This window comes from Hemitrygon akajei, chromosome 1, assembly GCF_048418815.1.
Source record: "Hemitrygon akajei chromosome 1, sHemAka1.3, whole genome shotgun sequence".
In the NCBI taxonomy this organism is placed as follows: Eukaryota; Metazoa; Chordata; class Chondrichthyes; order Myliobatiformes; family Dasyatidae; genus Hemitrygon; species Hemitrygon akajei.
Genome location: NC_133124.1, coordinates 30,231,661 through 30,248,098, shown reverse-complemented (window position 1 = coordinate 30,248,098; position 16,438 = coordinate 30,231,661). Strand labels below are relative to the sequence as shown.

Below are 16,438 nucleotides of genomic sequence, written 5' to 3'. Positions count from 1 at the left end.
TGGGTGTTTTTATATACCACCCTATAGTAACAGGGACATCAAGGAGCAGATAGGGAGACAGATTCTGGAGAGGTGTAATAATAACAGGGTTGTCGTGGTGGGAGATTTTAAATTCCCAAATATTGATTGGCATCTCCCTAGAGCAAGGGGTTTAGACAGGGTGGAGTTTGTTAAGTGTGCTCAGGAAGGTTTCATAACACAATATGTAGATAAGCCTACAAGAAGAGAGGCTATACTTGATTTCGTACTGGGAAATGAACCTAGTCATGTATCAGGTCTCTTAGTGTGTGAGCATTTTGGAGATAGTGATCACAATTCTATCTCCTTTACCATAGCATTGGAGAGGGATAGGAGCAGACAAGTTAGGAAAGTGTTTAATTGGAGTAAGGGGAAATATGAAGCTATCAGACAGGAACTTGGAAGCATAAATTGAGAACAGATGTTCTCAGGGAAACGTATGGCAGAAATGTAGCAAATGTTCAGGGGATATTTGCATGGTGTTCTGCATAGGTACATTCCAATGAGACAGAGAAAGAATGGTAGGGCAGAGGAACTGTGGTGCAGAAAGGCTGTTGAAAATCTAGTCAAGAAGAAAACAAAAGCTTATGATTCAAAAAAACTAGGTAATGATAACGATCGGGAAGATTATAAGGCTAGCAGGAAGGATCTTGAGAAAGAAATTAGGAGAGCCAGAAGGGGCCATGAGAATGTCTTGGTGGACAGGATTAAGGAAAACCCCAAGGCATTCTACAAGTACGTGAATAACAAGAGGATTAGACATGAGAGAAGATGACCAATCAAGTGTGACAGTGGAAAAATATGTATGGAACCAGAGGAGATAGCAGAGGTACTTAATGAATACTTTGCTTCAGTATTCACTATGGAAAAGGATCTTGGCGATTGTAGGGATGACTTAAAGTGGAAAGAGGATGTGCTGGAGCTTTTGGAAAGCAGCAAGTTGGGTAAGTCTCCGGGACCAGACGAGATGTACCCCAGGGTACTGTGGGAGGCGAGGGAGGAGATTGCTGAGCCTCTGGCAATGATCTTTGCATCATCAATGGGGATGAGAGAGGTTCTGGAGGATTGGAGGGTTGCAGATGTTATTCCCTTATTCAAGAAGGGGAGTAGAGATGGCCCAGGAAATGATAGACCAGTGAGTCTTACTTCAGTGGTTGATAAGTTGATGGGAAAGATCTTGAGAGGCAGGATTTATGAATATTTAGAGAGGCATAATATGATTAGGAATAGTCACATGGCTTTGTCAAAGGCAGGTCATGCCTTACGAGCCTGATTGAATTTTTTGAGGATGTGACTAAACATGTTGATGAAGGAAGAGCAGCAGATGTAGTGTACATGGATTTCAGCAAGGCATTTGATAAGGTACCCCATGCCAGGCTTATTGAGAAAGTAAGCAGCCATGGGGTCCTTGCTTTGTGGATCCAGAACCGGCTTGCCCACAGAAGGCAAAGAGTGGTTGTAGATGAGTCATATTCTGCATGGAGGTCGATCATCAGTGGAGTGCATCAGGGATCTGTTCTGGGACCCCCTACTTTTCGTGATTTTTATTAATGACCTGGATGAGGAAGTGGAGGGATGGGTTAGTAAATTTGCTGATGACACAAACTTTTGGGGTGTTGTGGATAGTGTAGAGGGCTGTCAGAGGTTACAGCGGAACATCGATAGGATACAAAACTGGGCTGAGAAGCAGCAGCTGGAGTTCAATCCAGATAAGTGTGAGGTGGTTCATTTTGGTAGGTCAAATATGATGGCAGAATATAGTATTAATGGTAAAACTCTTGACAGTGTGGAGGATCAGAGGTATCTTGGGGTCCGAGCCCATAGAACACACAAAGCTGCTGTACAAGTTGATTCTGTGGTTAAGAAGGCATACAGTGCATTGGCCTTCATTAACTGTGGGATTGAATTTAAGAGCCGAGAGGTAATGTTACAGCTATATAGGACCCTGGTCAGACCCCACTTGGAGTACTGTGCTCAGTTCTGGTCGCCTCACTACAGGAAGGATGTGGAAACTATAGAAAAGGTGCAGAGGAGATTTGCAAGGATGTTGCCTGGATTAGGGAGCATGCCTTATGAGAACAGGTTGAGTGAACTTGGCCTTTTCTCCTTGGAGTGACGGAGGATGAGAGGTGACCTGATAGAGGTGTATAAGATGATGAGAGGTATTGATCGAGTGGATAGCCAGAGGCTTTTTCCCAGGGCTGAAATGGCTAACATGGGTGGGCACAGTTTTAAGGTGCTTGGAAGTAGGTATGGAGGAGATGTCAGGGGTAAGTTTCTTGTGCAGAGAGTGGTGAGTGCGTGGAATAGGCTTCCAGCGATGCTGGTGGAGGCGGATACGATATGGTCTTTTAAGAGACTCCTGAATTGGTACATGAAGCTTAGAAGAATGGAGGGCTAGGTAATTTCTAAAGTAAGTACGTGTTCAGCACAGTATTGTGGGCTGAAGGGCCTGTATTATGCTGTAGGTTTTCTATGTTTCTATCTTTAATCAGGGACAATTTACAATGACAAATTAACCTACCAAGTACATCTTTGGACTGTGGGAGGAAACTGGAGCTCCTGGGAAAAACCCATGCATTCCACAGGGAAGACATTCAGAGACCCCTTATAGAACTGTGCTGGAGCTGAAATCTGAATCTGGAATGCCCCAAGCTGTAATAACGTTGAGCTAACTGCTAAACTACCGTGGCACCCTTGAAATAACTTCCACCGCTGCTGCACTTAGAAGAGAAAATAAACGTTCTGTCTTTATGTGGCCTCTAGATGGTGCTGCTTATTAGTTTGGAGATTTCTCAAACTTAGGTTCCCATTGGCTAAGGTTCTGGTGTAATATGGCCACTAGCAGCTGGACTGCATGGAAATCTTTGGGCAATTTTCAAAACATGATTTAATATGCACTTTTCAAGAGTAGTACAGAGATTAATAACAAAAAGGAATATGGTTGGTTCTTACATTTGCCAAATTTTGAAGACAAAAAAACTATAGAGATGCAGGAATCTGGAGCAAAAAACAAGTTGCTGGAGAAACTTTTTATCCAGATGAAGGGGTAACCTGACAGGTAACCTGAATGTTACCTGTCCATTCCTCTCTGTAGATGTTGCTTATTTGCTGTCTTCCTGTTTTGATTATTGAACTTTTTTTTTTGCATTTGTACCACTCGTTCCAAGGCATAGCACCAAGTTAAGGAAAGGGGAATTTCACTCAATTAGATATAAAGGTCTTCCAGTAGGATAATGGAGATCAGGTTTCAGGAGATTGAGGGATGAGCACTGATTATCCATTCTGTGGGTTTCCAGGATTACAGAGTAGCCCACATCCTGAGCAGGTGTTGGGGGGCGGTGGGGGCAGCAAGCTAACATATTGAGCACTTGCCTTCTTTTCCTTGTCTCCCTCAATTTGATAATGCCTATGCATCTCCATAGAAGCAGTTACATTGCCCTTCCTTTGTGGTGCTGTTTAGTTGGCAAGGGCTCCACCTCATCATCTTGCTCTGTTAGTCAGTTCCCAAGAACAGTTACGTGTATAACTCATTTCTGCTTTCCCTTCAGTAACACAGCAATGCCACATTTTACTTGAACTCCCTCTTGTCACTGGCCAGATAGTCCTCAGCTACCAATTTCACTTGCGCTCCCGCAGGAGAGATGGCACATGGTTTCCAAGGACAGGTTATCAGAGGTCACTGATCTCCGTGTTTATCAGTAACACATTGTTGACAACACATGGTTTCCAAGGATAGGTTATCGGAGGTTACTGACTGCCGTGGCTACCCTAGCATCCTGTGCAGTACCACAAGCTTCTTTCTCTGTTGCATCACAGGAAGAAAGACCCCATCATTCTTCATCCTTTACTTCATTATTGCAGATACACTACAGCAACTGATGGCCCAGGAAGGCTCAAATAAATACTCAAAGATACTAATAAATTTGCGGGCAAAACATTTATGTTTAGAATTTTATGATACTGGCGCCCCTAAGGCTGGCATGTGCCATGTCTCAAATGCACACCCTCAGTTGCTGAGCAGCTCTTGTGGGCACGTCAGCCCAGGGAACACCATGCTTTTCCCTGGCAATCCCTCACAGCAAGAGAGGAGTGAGGACCTCTTCCATTGGTCTAACCCCATGAGGAGCAGTGCATCCTCTCATTTCAGGGATCCCTCAGTTCCATCTTAAATGGATGATCCTGAGATGTGCTGCATCTGACAGCAGCAGTCAGAACCCCAGAAACTTCGTGGTCCTTACTCACGGTCTGAAATATCTCCATGAGGTTGGTGGTGGCTCAGTCTGTGGGTAGATTCCTTGCACTGATCTGTGGTAAACCACTGCATCCTTGGGCCTAGGATTTCTATTGTGTAGTTCACAATGTCAACAGCCAATTGATTGACCATAAGACCATAAGATATAGGAGCAGAAATAGGCCATTTGGCCCATCGCGTCTGCCCCGCCTTTTCATCATGGCTGATCCAATATTCCTCTCAGCCCCAATCTCCTGTCTTCTCCTGTATCCTTTCATACCCTGACCAATCAAGAAATTATCATGTATAAAGACTCATATGATATAAATTATCATATATAAAGACTTGGTCTCCACAGCTGCCTAGGTTAAAGAATTCCATAGATTCACCACTCTCTGGCTAGAGAAATTCCTCCCCATCTCCATTCTAAAAGAATGCCCCTCTCTTCTGATGCTAAGTCCTCTGGTCTTAGACTCCTCCACCATAGGAAACATCCTCTCCATATCCACTCTATCGAGGCCTTTCATCATTCAATAGTTTCAATGGGGTTACCCTTCATTCTTCTGAATTCTAGTGAATAAAGGCCCAGAGCCATCAAATGCTCTTCATGTGACAAGCCATTCAATTTTTATGAACCTCCCTTGAACCCTCTCCAGTTTCAGCACATCATTTCTGAACCCCAAAACTGCTCATGATACTCCTAGTGAGGCCACACCAGTGCTTTATAAAGTCTCAACATTACATCCTTACTTTTGTATCCTAGTCTTCTTGATATGAATGCTAACATTGCATTTGACTTCCTCACTACAGACCCAACCTGCAAATTAAATTTTAGGGAATCCTGCACAAGGATTCTCAATCCCTTTGCACCTCAGTTTTTTTTTGTATTTTCTCTCCATTAAGAAAATAGTCAACCTTTTCATTTCTTCTACCAAAGTGCATGACCATACACTTCCCGACATGGTATTCCATCTGCCACTTCTTTGCCCATTCTTCTAATCTGTCTAAGTCCTTCGGTAACCTCTCTACTTCCTCAAAACTACCTGCCCCTCCACCTACCTTCATATCATTAGCAAACTTTGCAGCAAAGCCATCAATTCCATCATCCAAGTCAAATTACTCAGCACATTACTCAGCTGTTGGTTCCTGGTCCTCTTGTACATGCCGTGCAGTGTACAGTATGTATTGTGATGTGAGTTCAAAGTACATATATGTCATTATATACAACCCTGTGCATATATTTTGACATTGGTTGCAAAAGTCGGTTCTGTGTAGCTGAGACCCTTGGTTGATTTGGGCCTCATACACCAGAGTCAGTACCTAGCTAGATGATGAAGACAAGAAGTGCATCAGTCTTCCTTGGTAGTGAGTGGTTTTCTCCATCCTGATATGGCTGCATACCCCTTCTCCTTTCCCTGCCATCTGCTACCCATTACCCTGCATGGCTACCCAAATGGTCTGAACCCTCCTGCCCATGTCACCACTCTCAATTAACTACGCCACCCTGATCCCTTCCCCAACCTGTGGGGCCAGAGGAATGCTCGGATTTTTCAGGTTGACATCCTGAGTCCAGTAAACAACCTAACTCCAATCCCATCACTTCAGCAACCCAGAATTGAGTCCAAGTTAATTTGCCCCCAACCCATTCATCCTGCTCCAATCTGTCCCAGATACTCTGGAATTGCAATTTTTAGCTCCTCAGATTTTGGTTGAGATTTACAAGAGGCACACATGCTCAGTCCTGATATGGGGCCTTGTGAGTGGACCCCCCCCCCCCCCCCGCCTTCTGAGGCTTTGGAATCCAGGGGCTACTCATTTTGTTCCAATTTACAACCATCTCCAAAAGATTACTGCTTTCAAAAGTATAATTTGATTAAATTCATTCCAAAAGTGCCTATACAATGCAGTAACAGCAGGAGCAAAAAAATAGTCTGCTGGAAGAATTCAGTGGATATGGGAGAGGCAGAGGGAGGGTCAGACTTTTCAGGTCGACTCTCTGAGTCAGAATTGAGAGTGTAGCTGGGAAATAATAGGCAGGATACAGAAGAGGGAATAGTGAGACAAAAGCTAGTGGGTGATTGACGGGCTGAACGGGAATGATGGGCAGATGGAATCATGTAGGGGAATGGGTTGTGCTCTGACAGAAGGAGGTAGCTGACGGATTCAGATTCATTTATTTATCACATGTAGATCAAAACAAACAGTGAAATGCAGCATTAGCATTCACAACCAAAGCAACCGAAGGATGTGCTGGGGGCAGCCCACGAGTGTTGCCATACATTCCAGCACCAACATATCATGTTCACAGAACAAAGCAAGCAACAGCAACGAATAACAGCAGGAAAACAGCAACAGCAAAGCAAGCCCTGTTGACCTCCAGCCTCCAGCGAACTTGTGGGCTTGCAGACATTGGGCCTTCACCTTCCCCAGTTGTGCAGACACGCAGACCCAGGGCTTCAGACATTAAGCCTAGACTTCCAGACTCTGTCTCAGCACATCTTCTTCCCCCTCCCCATCTAGCTCCATTTACCCATCACAACCGCACCCCCCCAACTCCTTCCCATCCCGATCTACTTCTGCCTTTAACCTGGAGCCTCTGTTTCATCACTCCCTTTCAGCTCTGAACCAGGGTTTCAACCAGAACATTAACCATCCCTTCACCTCCACAAATGCTGCTCCACCCTTCAGTCGTTTATTTTTGCTCCATATCTCAGCGTCTGTGGTTTTTTCAATGTCTCCACAAAGAATGTAGGATCTAAAGCCCTGGCTGGTACTGAGAAAATAATATGAGGCAACTTAATCAGAAAGGCCAGAATGTATGGAGTGGGAATGTGGTCAGGGGATAGATTTGGTGCGAGAGGGGACAGGGTGGTGGTGTGCCACATTGGAGGTTTGGGAGATGGGAGGGAGCCACTGTTGGAAAGTTGGAATGGGGGCGGCTGATGGATGTGTTGAGATCCAGATACTTATAATGCTGTGGTCCCAGAGAATCAGGTCACTGGGGCAATCTGGGGGGGGGGGGGGTAGGGTTCACAGTATTTAGAATGCCAGAGATTCAGGCAATTGGACATCAGCACCTGGGCTTAATAGGTTGGACCAAAGGCTGGAAGAAGTTGGTATTGTGGACATGGAGGGCCTTGCCGATAAGTTTGAGATTTATGTTAGTGAGACCTCAGTAAAGCATCATCCAATGTAAACCCAGATGTCCTGGGAATGACCTGTGAGGGAAATAATGTGAGGCAATCTTTGAGGCAGTATTGCATAGCAAATGATGTCACACCTTGGCACTTGATGGTCAGTGCCCAGTTGAATGACCCATGAGTGGTTGTTCCTGTGTTTCATAGAGTCACACATTAGTCTATGCTGACTGCATTACCCATCAAGCTTACCCCATCTGCCCACGTCCAAAATGCATTTTTAATTTGATAGCAGTGAAATTATCAGTGTGAATACTTAGACCAACATCAATCCATTGTAGTTGCTGTGTAGCAAATACTCTTATTCTGTTGCTCTGTGCTTGCATTTCAGGCAAAATGATCTTTTTAAAGCTTGTTAAATTTAGTTTAAAGCTTTTCATGTGGAGTGATGAAATCAAGGCCCAATGTTAATTGAAGCTGTGTTGTAATGCAGTGGTTAAGTATGAATGGTTTAAGTGGACAACAGAACTGGTAAAGCAACACACACAAAACATTACTTATTTAACTATTTATTTAAATGTAATTACTATGTCAATTACTGTTGTCAATTAACTGAGAAATATCTGGAAAATAGATTGGAGTTCCATAAATTGCTAAAATTAAAATTAAAATTTAAAGAAAGTCAATTAAAACAAAGACAAGACAAAGAAAAGCAGAAGTAGTTTTGACTTTAATATTTGCTTGGCCAAGTACCAGTTAATTTTGTCTAAGATATGCCCTTTATTAACTGACATTTATTCTGCACTGTTTTCACCATATATAATTAAATCTTATGATTAACAATTGCCTTAATATTACTAAACAGGTTTTTAACAGATTATATTACTTTTAAATTCATGGTCCTGGATGTTTTACCACCTAATGTAGTCCTTAAGCACATGATAAGAATGTTTTAATGAAATAAAACCAGTGACGTTGTACAAAATCTCCTTTTTCCTTTTTGTATTCTCATTAGCACCACAGATGCATGGAGATGCAACTCCACACAGGTCCAGTGGTGTAAAGTATGTGCTCAGCTACTGTCTCTATGATTTTCCTTCATGGCCTGACAGAAACATACCTCTTTCATGGCACATGAGAAATTTGTGAGTCCTGCTTTTTGGTAGGTCAGGCTGAACAGGTTACTGACTTTGAATCCATCGTTGCATAAATCCTTTCTAGATTATATGCTTACAATGACTTTTCCACAAGCCCCATGTTTCTCCAACCCTCCAGTCTTGGTTGTGAGCTCCGATTACTTCCCCATCCCATCTGATCACAGCTCTGACGCCTGCCACACAACAGCTTTTGCGTTTGATCCTTGCCATGTCTTGGGCAGAGTGTCCAAGGTATTTCGATGGTGTCTGATGCCTCGGGTCTTGTGGTCTATGGAATGTGGTTGAAATTTTTTCAAAAATTAGAAACGTTTATTGGCTCACTGCACTCTGTTGGATTAACACAAATGCTTCTCTTTGACCAAGGAGTTACTCTAATTTGTTTTAGTTAGCTCATGGGTTTGGCGGTGAGGGAGAGATCTGGAAAAACAACTCACCTTTATCCTGTTTTAAACAATGCCAATTCTAACCAGTAGGCTGGCCATATGATTAATTCATGAATAAGGCTTGCGGTATCTATAAAATTCATTTTGTACTGTGCCTACAAGTTAAGAATGCCCAGTTCTGAAAGGAATGATTCATCTCTTCTGTTACAGCTGCTGAGAATACTATAGTAATGTTGTTGAATAGAACATAGAACAATACTGTTTCTGTGGCTATTCCCTTAGACCGTTGGAGGTAACAGAATACAGTCACAGAGCTTCACCAGAAGTAAAGCTACTGTAAATCATATTTTAAACTTTCATTGAAGACAGCTGAACGGCCTAAACAATGGACTTAAATAGCATAGAACATTACAGCACAGTCCGGGCCCTTTGACCCACAATATTGTGCCGACATTTGAACCTACTCCAAGATCCTTTCCTCCCACATAGCCCTCTATTTTTCTATCATCCAAGTGCCTGCCTCTGAGTCTCTAAATGTCCCTTATGTATCTACCTCTAACTCCATCCCTGGCAGGATATTCCACACATCTGCCACTGTCTGTGTAATAGAACACAGAACCTGTAATGGAACACAGAATCTGTAATGGAACATGGGACATGTAATAGATCATAGAACAATGCTGTTTTAACAAAATAAATATATTTTATGACCAGGAAAGGAAGACAGTATTAATATTTTTAAATAATGCAAAACTCAAACATTATGCTGGTGGCTAGCTTATCCCTGTAGGAATAGAGTATCTCTCATCAATGACTGTTGAGCCATTTGGAAGATAAAACATCATTAGAATCACCTATGAAGCAGCTTTTTGATATCAAAATAAACATAAAAGGTATTTGTGGTTTCAGATGGATTCTTTGATGCTTAACGGAATTGTTTCTTCCTTAGCTGTGCAAAATGAACGAGATCGTATAAGCAACAAAAGGAACAGCTACGAGAGTGGCAGCTCACCCTCCATCAACGTGCTGGCTCAAGCCGAAATCCTCTCTCATCAGGTAGATTACAGACAGAACCAAGACATAGATTTTTTTCTCCTCACGTCTGCTGATGCTCCCTGCTGTCACCCCTCACCCTTCTGGATGTCAGTTCTTGGTCCAAATGCCAGAAATTGCTTTGTTGGCTTTTTCCTGTCAGCGCCATATCTGTGCTGAGTAAACGGAGTTTCGCTCAGTCCAGCTGATCAGGAGAACTCCCGAGAAATTCCTGCAGCTGATTAAACAAGGTTTCCAGTTAAAACCTTTAGAGATATATGAATCTGTCTGAAGTGCAATCTTACAGTTATGTAGCGTTCTGTGAATCTCAATTGTTTCAACAGAATTGAATTGTTTCCTAATTCCCTGTACTCTTGTAATGTACTCTCTCCCATGTGTCCATCAGTTCCCTATGGTTCTTTGGTCACTTCTTTAGCCAGAAGGTGGTGAATCTATGGAAATAATTGCCATAGGTGGCCATGGAAGCTAAGTCGTTGGGTATATTTAAAGAAGAGCTTGAATGGTTCTTGATTAGTAAGGGCATCAAAGATTATGGGGAGAAGGCAGGAGAATGGGGTTGAGGGGGGAAAATGACTCAGCCATGATTGAACGTTGAAGCAGACTTGGTGGGCTGAATGGCCTAATTCTGTTCCATAAAACCCACATCAGGCAACAGTATGGTGTGTAACAATGAGCATTTTAGCTTTGCAGCTGCATGGAGGACTGCCTATGGCCTTCTGCTGAGCGCTCCAGCTTTTTTTCCTCATCACAGAGGTGTGCTGGTAGGTTAATTGTAAAATGCCCCTTAGTGCAGAGGTGGCAATAGAATCAAAAGGGGAGAGAGTGGGCATGTGAGAGTGAATAAGCCACAGGGCTACTGGAAAATCGGGAAGGATATAGATTTATTCCAGGTCATGAGCACCCGAATTAAAGACCAATCCCCAGACATATGGATGAGACTGTTGGGATGGCTGTTCTCTCCCCGCCTCTCGCTGCCCCCCCGATCCACAATGTGCTGAGCTGAGCAGAGCTGGGAGAACTGGGCACACTGGTAAACTCGCCCGCAGAGTCAGTGTGGCTGGCTGGTGGCTTCTCCTCCTGTGTCTGCTCGGTCTTTCATCGTAGCTGCTCCTGTAATCGTCAACCCCGCACTCACAGAGCCATAGAAAAACAGAGCACAGAAGCCAGCCCTTCGGCCCATGCTGAAGCCGTTTAAGCTCCCATCGACCTGCACTAGGACCACAGCCCTCCGTATCCCTACTATCCATGTACCTGTCCAAACTTCCCTTAAACGTTGAAATTGAGCTTGCATACTCCAATTGTGCTGGCAGCTCATTCCACACTCTCACGGCCCTCTGAGTGAAGAAGTTTCCCCTCATGTTCCCCTTAAATGTTTCACCTTTCACTCTTAACCCATGATCTCTTGTAGTCCCACCCAACCTCAGTGGAAAAAGCCTGCTTGCATTTACCCTATCTATAATACCCTCAATTTTGTTTACCTCTATATTCTCCTTCTCTGTATGCTGTAGGAGAATTCTGTATACTCCCTTTTCTTCACTTCAGACCTACAAACAGTTTAGGTTGCAAAGAGTTCTCAGGAATGGAACACTGGGGGACTGAAAGTAATGGGTTTGTGACATTGCTCTTTTGGGATCCAGAATAAAGCTATTGGGCCAAATGGCCTCCTCATGTGACATGATTAATAAGTAAATGAATATTTCATTGTACTAAATCCAACCAAATCAATGGGGCATTTAGTGTCTGACTGGTACTGTCTTTAAGTAATTAGAAATGGTCCTGTTTCACAGGGCCACAAATAGTTTACACAGACACTTTTAATTTGGTGGTTGTGGAAACTGGTGTCTCATCACTGTGCCTTCCTTTAGTCCTTCAAAATAGTACATAAAGGCTGGAGACCACAGTAGTGCTTTGATAGCGTCTCTCAGTATGAGCCCCTCTATTTCTGACAAGCACACAACTGCTATAGAAAACAACACCATGCCATTTCTCTCTGGTGCTCTTCATTGGGATTCTTCTCAATGGCAGGTCAACAGTCTGACTGTGCTGGAAGAAGCAGTGTGTGAAGCTCTTTTGTTACCAGAATAAAGGCACCGTGACGTGCACCATTTTTAATGTGCGCACACACACAGTTCACAGAGCACATACCTCAGATTACAATTTGACCTATATGCTTGTATTACATTTAGAAGGCAAGATGCCAGCGCAGATAAATCATGGTGATTTGCCACCTTTAAATGACAGTGTAAGACCACCAATAATATGAAGAAATGCCTTGGACAGTGCAGTTGAAAAAAAAAGTCTTGCATTTATATACGGTCTTTTAGAGCCTTAAGGCTATCCCAAGGAGTTCTGCTGAAAATAAGTGACTTGCTACATACCATGTAAATTGATGGTTGTTAATTTAGCAGGCAAATATTTACCCATGATGTATTAGCTACCCAAAAATCTTATACCATTTAGTTATAGTTTTTGATGTTGGACAAGTAATTTTCTCACAGATCTGAATTAAATTTGATGCTTGTATCCATTAGAAAAATGAAGGCAATTTGGCAAATAATTTGCATGATATATAAACAGGTAGAGCAAAAATCTTGTCAAGGGAGTGTTGGTAGTTAGTGTTAAGTATTTAAGTTCCAGTACTAATTGACTTTTATGGAATTCATGTGATATGGTTTCCTGGCATTTATTATGAACTAAATGCATTTTATTGGATGATTTTTTTTGGCTCCCAGTTTTTGTTTCTGAATAGTATCATACTACTGAAACCATGAATCTTTTTGAAAGTCAAAAGCCTGTTTACGGACAGTTTGTAAATCCCATTGATGTTGGGGAGACAACCGGCTGTGCATTTCCATTCACATTAGTCACTAGTGGAGCAAAAATAATCTCGTTTGGTTTTTTAATTATCTGCATGAATGCTTCTTTGGATTGTGTTCTGGGAACAGCAACTGCTTGTGAAAACAATTAACATTTCCTGAGCTGTAATTTAATTTGGTGACGTTTGGTTTTTTTTGCTTCCTAGCAGATCCCCCTCTCAGTTTCTGCAGCGAACACAGACATCTCCACGAAGAAAGTTGCTACTATTAGTGACGTCTGTGAGTCAATGAAAGAACAGTTGTTGGTTTTAGTGGAATGGGCTAAGTACATTCCAGCTTTCTGTGAACTGCCGCTAGATGATCAGGTAGGGTGAACACTTCTAAATTGGTTATTTAGCTGTATACTGAAAAGTTTTGTTGCATCTTATTGTTCTATCAGATGTATGTACATTGTTTATTGATCTACTCATACATCCATGTAATCTTACACTGATAAATACTGGATATATATAGTGCTTACTTTCTTGAATAGGATCAAGCAATCTCAAATATTGATAAGTTGACTTGATTTTTTTGACAGTTTGAGCATTTAAGTTCAAGTATTTAATTTAATATAGAATAACATACAAGAATCAGTAGTTTTTAATAAATTGGTGAATGTTTGTAAAACTTATTTGATAGTCTAATGAACCTAGAGAAGCAGATCGCTCTTCATGCCAGTTTATCCTCTCTCTGAACTCAGCCCCATTGCTGGTTGACCCCTCACTCTTCTTTGTGATAGTGGGGCAATAGCAATAAATGCTGACCTGTGGTGTGACTGCATTTCATACTATAAATGAAGAAAATGTGGAATTTAGAACACTTGATCTATATTAAATACCAAAGTACAAGGCTAATTAATGATTAAGTCTATTTTGACTCATCAAAGTAGAGGTAACCTTGTAATCCAGATAGTCAACCAGTTTGAAGTAGGTATTGAAGATAGACAATTCCACTGAAATTCATAACATTTGATCGGACTGTCGGCAACTTTAAATTCCTTGGTGTTATCATTTTGGAGGACTTGTCCTGGACCCAGCACGTAAGTGCAATTATGAAGAAAGCATGGCAGTGTCTGTACTTCTCCAGGAGCTGCAGAGATTCGGCATGCCATCTAAAACTTTGACAAACTTCTATAGATATGTGGTGGAGAGCATCATAGCCTGGCATGGAAACATCAATTCCCTTGAATGGAAAATTTTACAAAAAGTAGTGAATATGGCTCACAGGTAAAAATGAGGAAAATAATTAAGGGATTGGTCATCTTTTAAGTTAAGTAAATTCAACATGACCAGTCCAAAACGTTCTACTAGTACATCAGGATCATGAACTTCAGGTGTATCATTGGTAAACTTGCTTGTTAGTCGTATTGCATTGCTATGTGATTTGTATGATTTTTACATGAATATCAGTACAAGCACTCCACTTCTGAATACTTTTCCCATGTATTAGAGTCCCTATTGATTTATTTCAGGTCTTTCGCCATTTTTACGATGTATTAATTTTACAAGTTATGGGATGTTATTTAGTATTAAATAGTTAACTGTTATTTTATGATGCTTGTGATCCATGGACAACAATCCATGGGAGATGAGCTTAGTGTATCCCACCCAACCTTGAGACAGGATGCATTGATCTGGTTATGTATGGTCTCAATCAGGAGGAAAGGATCAGGTGGAGACAATGTTTCCTGTAATGGGGAAGTCTAGGATCAGAGGCCACAGCCTCAGAATAGAGGGATGTCCATTTAGAATGGAAATGAGGAGGAATTTATTTAGCCAGAGGGTGGTGAACCTGTGGAATTCATTTTCACAGGCAGATGTGGAGGCCAGGCAATTGGGTATATTTAAGGCAGAGGTTGATAGATTCTTGATTTATCAGAGCATGAAGGGTTATGAGGAGAAAGCAGGAGACTGGGGCTGAGAGGGAAATGGATCAGCCATGATGAAATGGCGATTCGGATTCGATGGGACAAATGGCCTAATTCTGCTCCTATACCTTATATTCTCATGGTAAGGTCAAATCTGCTGGGTTCTCTTGAATATCATCCTCATAATGTCACATGACAGATACACTGTGTTTCAAAATTCTATCCTTTGTCAATAAACTCCTGCTTGGCTACACTCTTCACATCTGGGACCGAATGGTCCAGATCATTTGTGGCTGCATTTTCTGTGGATTCCCTTCATTGCTCTGCCATTGACATTAGGTTTCAATGGCTCTGGTTTTATTGCTCAGGATTTCTCATCCTTAATCTCTTTATAAATTTTCCAAACCCCATGATCTTCTGAAGGCATAAATTTCGGCTCAGCTTTTATGCACTCTTCCCATTTCTCCTCTTTTTTGGCTATGTAGCTGGGTCTTGCGTCAATTTATGAAGCTTGCAGAATGTTGCAGGATGCTAAAAGCACCTTTATAAATGTACATTTTGAAGCAGTTTGAATTTGTTTCCAGAAATTTAGCTAAATACTATACGTCTATATTTTTCATTGTACAATAAACACTGGCTTTCTTCCAAAAGGTCTTTGATGAACTTTTGCCTACCTGAATGTGCTGATATGCTTTGTGGTGTAAAACTGATGTGTAAGAAACCAGCAGCACCAAGCTCTGTTGCCTGATCTTGTTGGGGAGTGATCTCATTTGGAGTGTGACAATGAGTCAACATCAGGCAAAGTTCGCTTATTTCTCCTGCTGACAACTGCTCAAAAGAGCTGCTCGCAGTAAACTCACATGCAGCCATTTCAAAGTGAAATTTTCTACCAGAAATACCTTCCCTTTACACAGATACCATAGCACTTGTGAACTGATTTTGTTAAACTACTTCATGATTGCCAGCCGGTGGGGTGTAGTGGCATCAGCACTGGACTTCGAGGTGAAGGGTCCCGAGTTCGAATCCCACCGGCTCCTTTCATGCAGTCCATCCATGCTGGATTGAGCATCCAACTGATTAAAAAAAAATTACAGCCAAATGCTATGGAAACGTGTAAAGTAGCACCTGATGCAAGGAAAGGACAACTTCATAAAGTGCTGTAATTGAATTGATTAATGGGATATGGAGCCTTTCACTTAAACTCCAGTTACACTGAAGCATTACTTAATCACCAGTATTATGTAAAATGACAGCTTGTGCTCAAATTAAGCAATGATGATTTTTAAGGTTTCTTCTTCCACTGGAGTGTTTATAATGACCATTTAACTGACCTGGACAAGATCTCAAACCATTCTTCCATTTTAGGGTTCAAAGTAAATTTACTATCAAAGTACGTGCATGTCACCATACACTGCCCTGCAATTAAATGTCTTGCAGGCATTCATAGTAGAACAAAGAAATACAATAGTATCAGTGAAAAACTACTCACAACTTAAGACAAACAACCAATGTGCAAAAGAAGACAAACTGTGCAAATAGAATATAATAATAATGGTAATAGAAATAATAAATAAGTAAGTAAATAAGTAAAGAAACGGAGTGATAGAGTCCTTGAATACAAGTCCAAGGGTCTTGGAACCTATAGGTTTTCTTTATCATTAATGTGCTTACTCATGTAATGGGTAACAGATGACACATATTGTTCATAATAGAAACTGTTCTAAGTAATTC

At 41.7% G+C, this 16,438-nt stretch overlaps 1 protein-coding gene across 5 annotated transcripts in view; it reads left to right on the top strand.

Annotated features, from left to right (window-relative positions):
- Positions 1–16,438, top strand: part of LOC140725140 (hepatocyte nuclear factor 4-gamma-like) — a 145,848-nt gene that overhangs the window by 112,234 nt on the left and 17,176 nt on the right. For 4 of the 5 annotated variants that reach the window (XM_073040233.1, XM_073040227.1, XM_073040243.1 and 1 more), the window contains exons 4-5: positions 9,879–9,985; positions 13,005–13,163. In XM_073040233.1, the coding sequence (XP_072896334.1) occupies positions 9,879–9,985; positions 13,005–13,163 (266 nt within the window). The remainder of the gene's footprint in view (positions 1–9,878; positions 9,986–13,004; positions 13,164–16,438) is intronic. The other variant, XM_073040217.1, reaches the window with a different exon arrangement.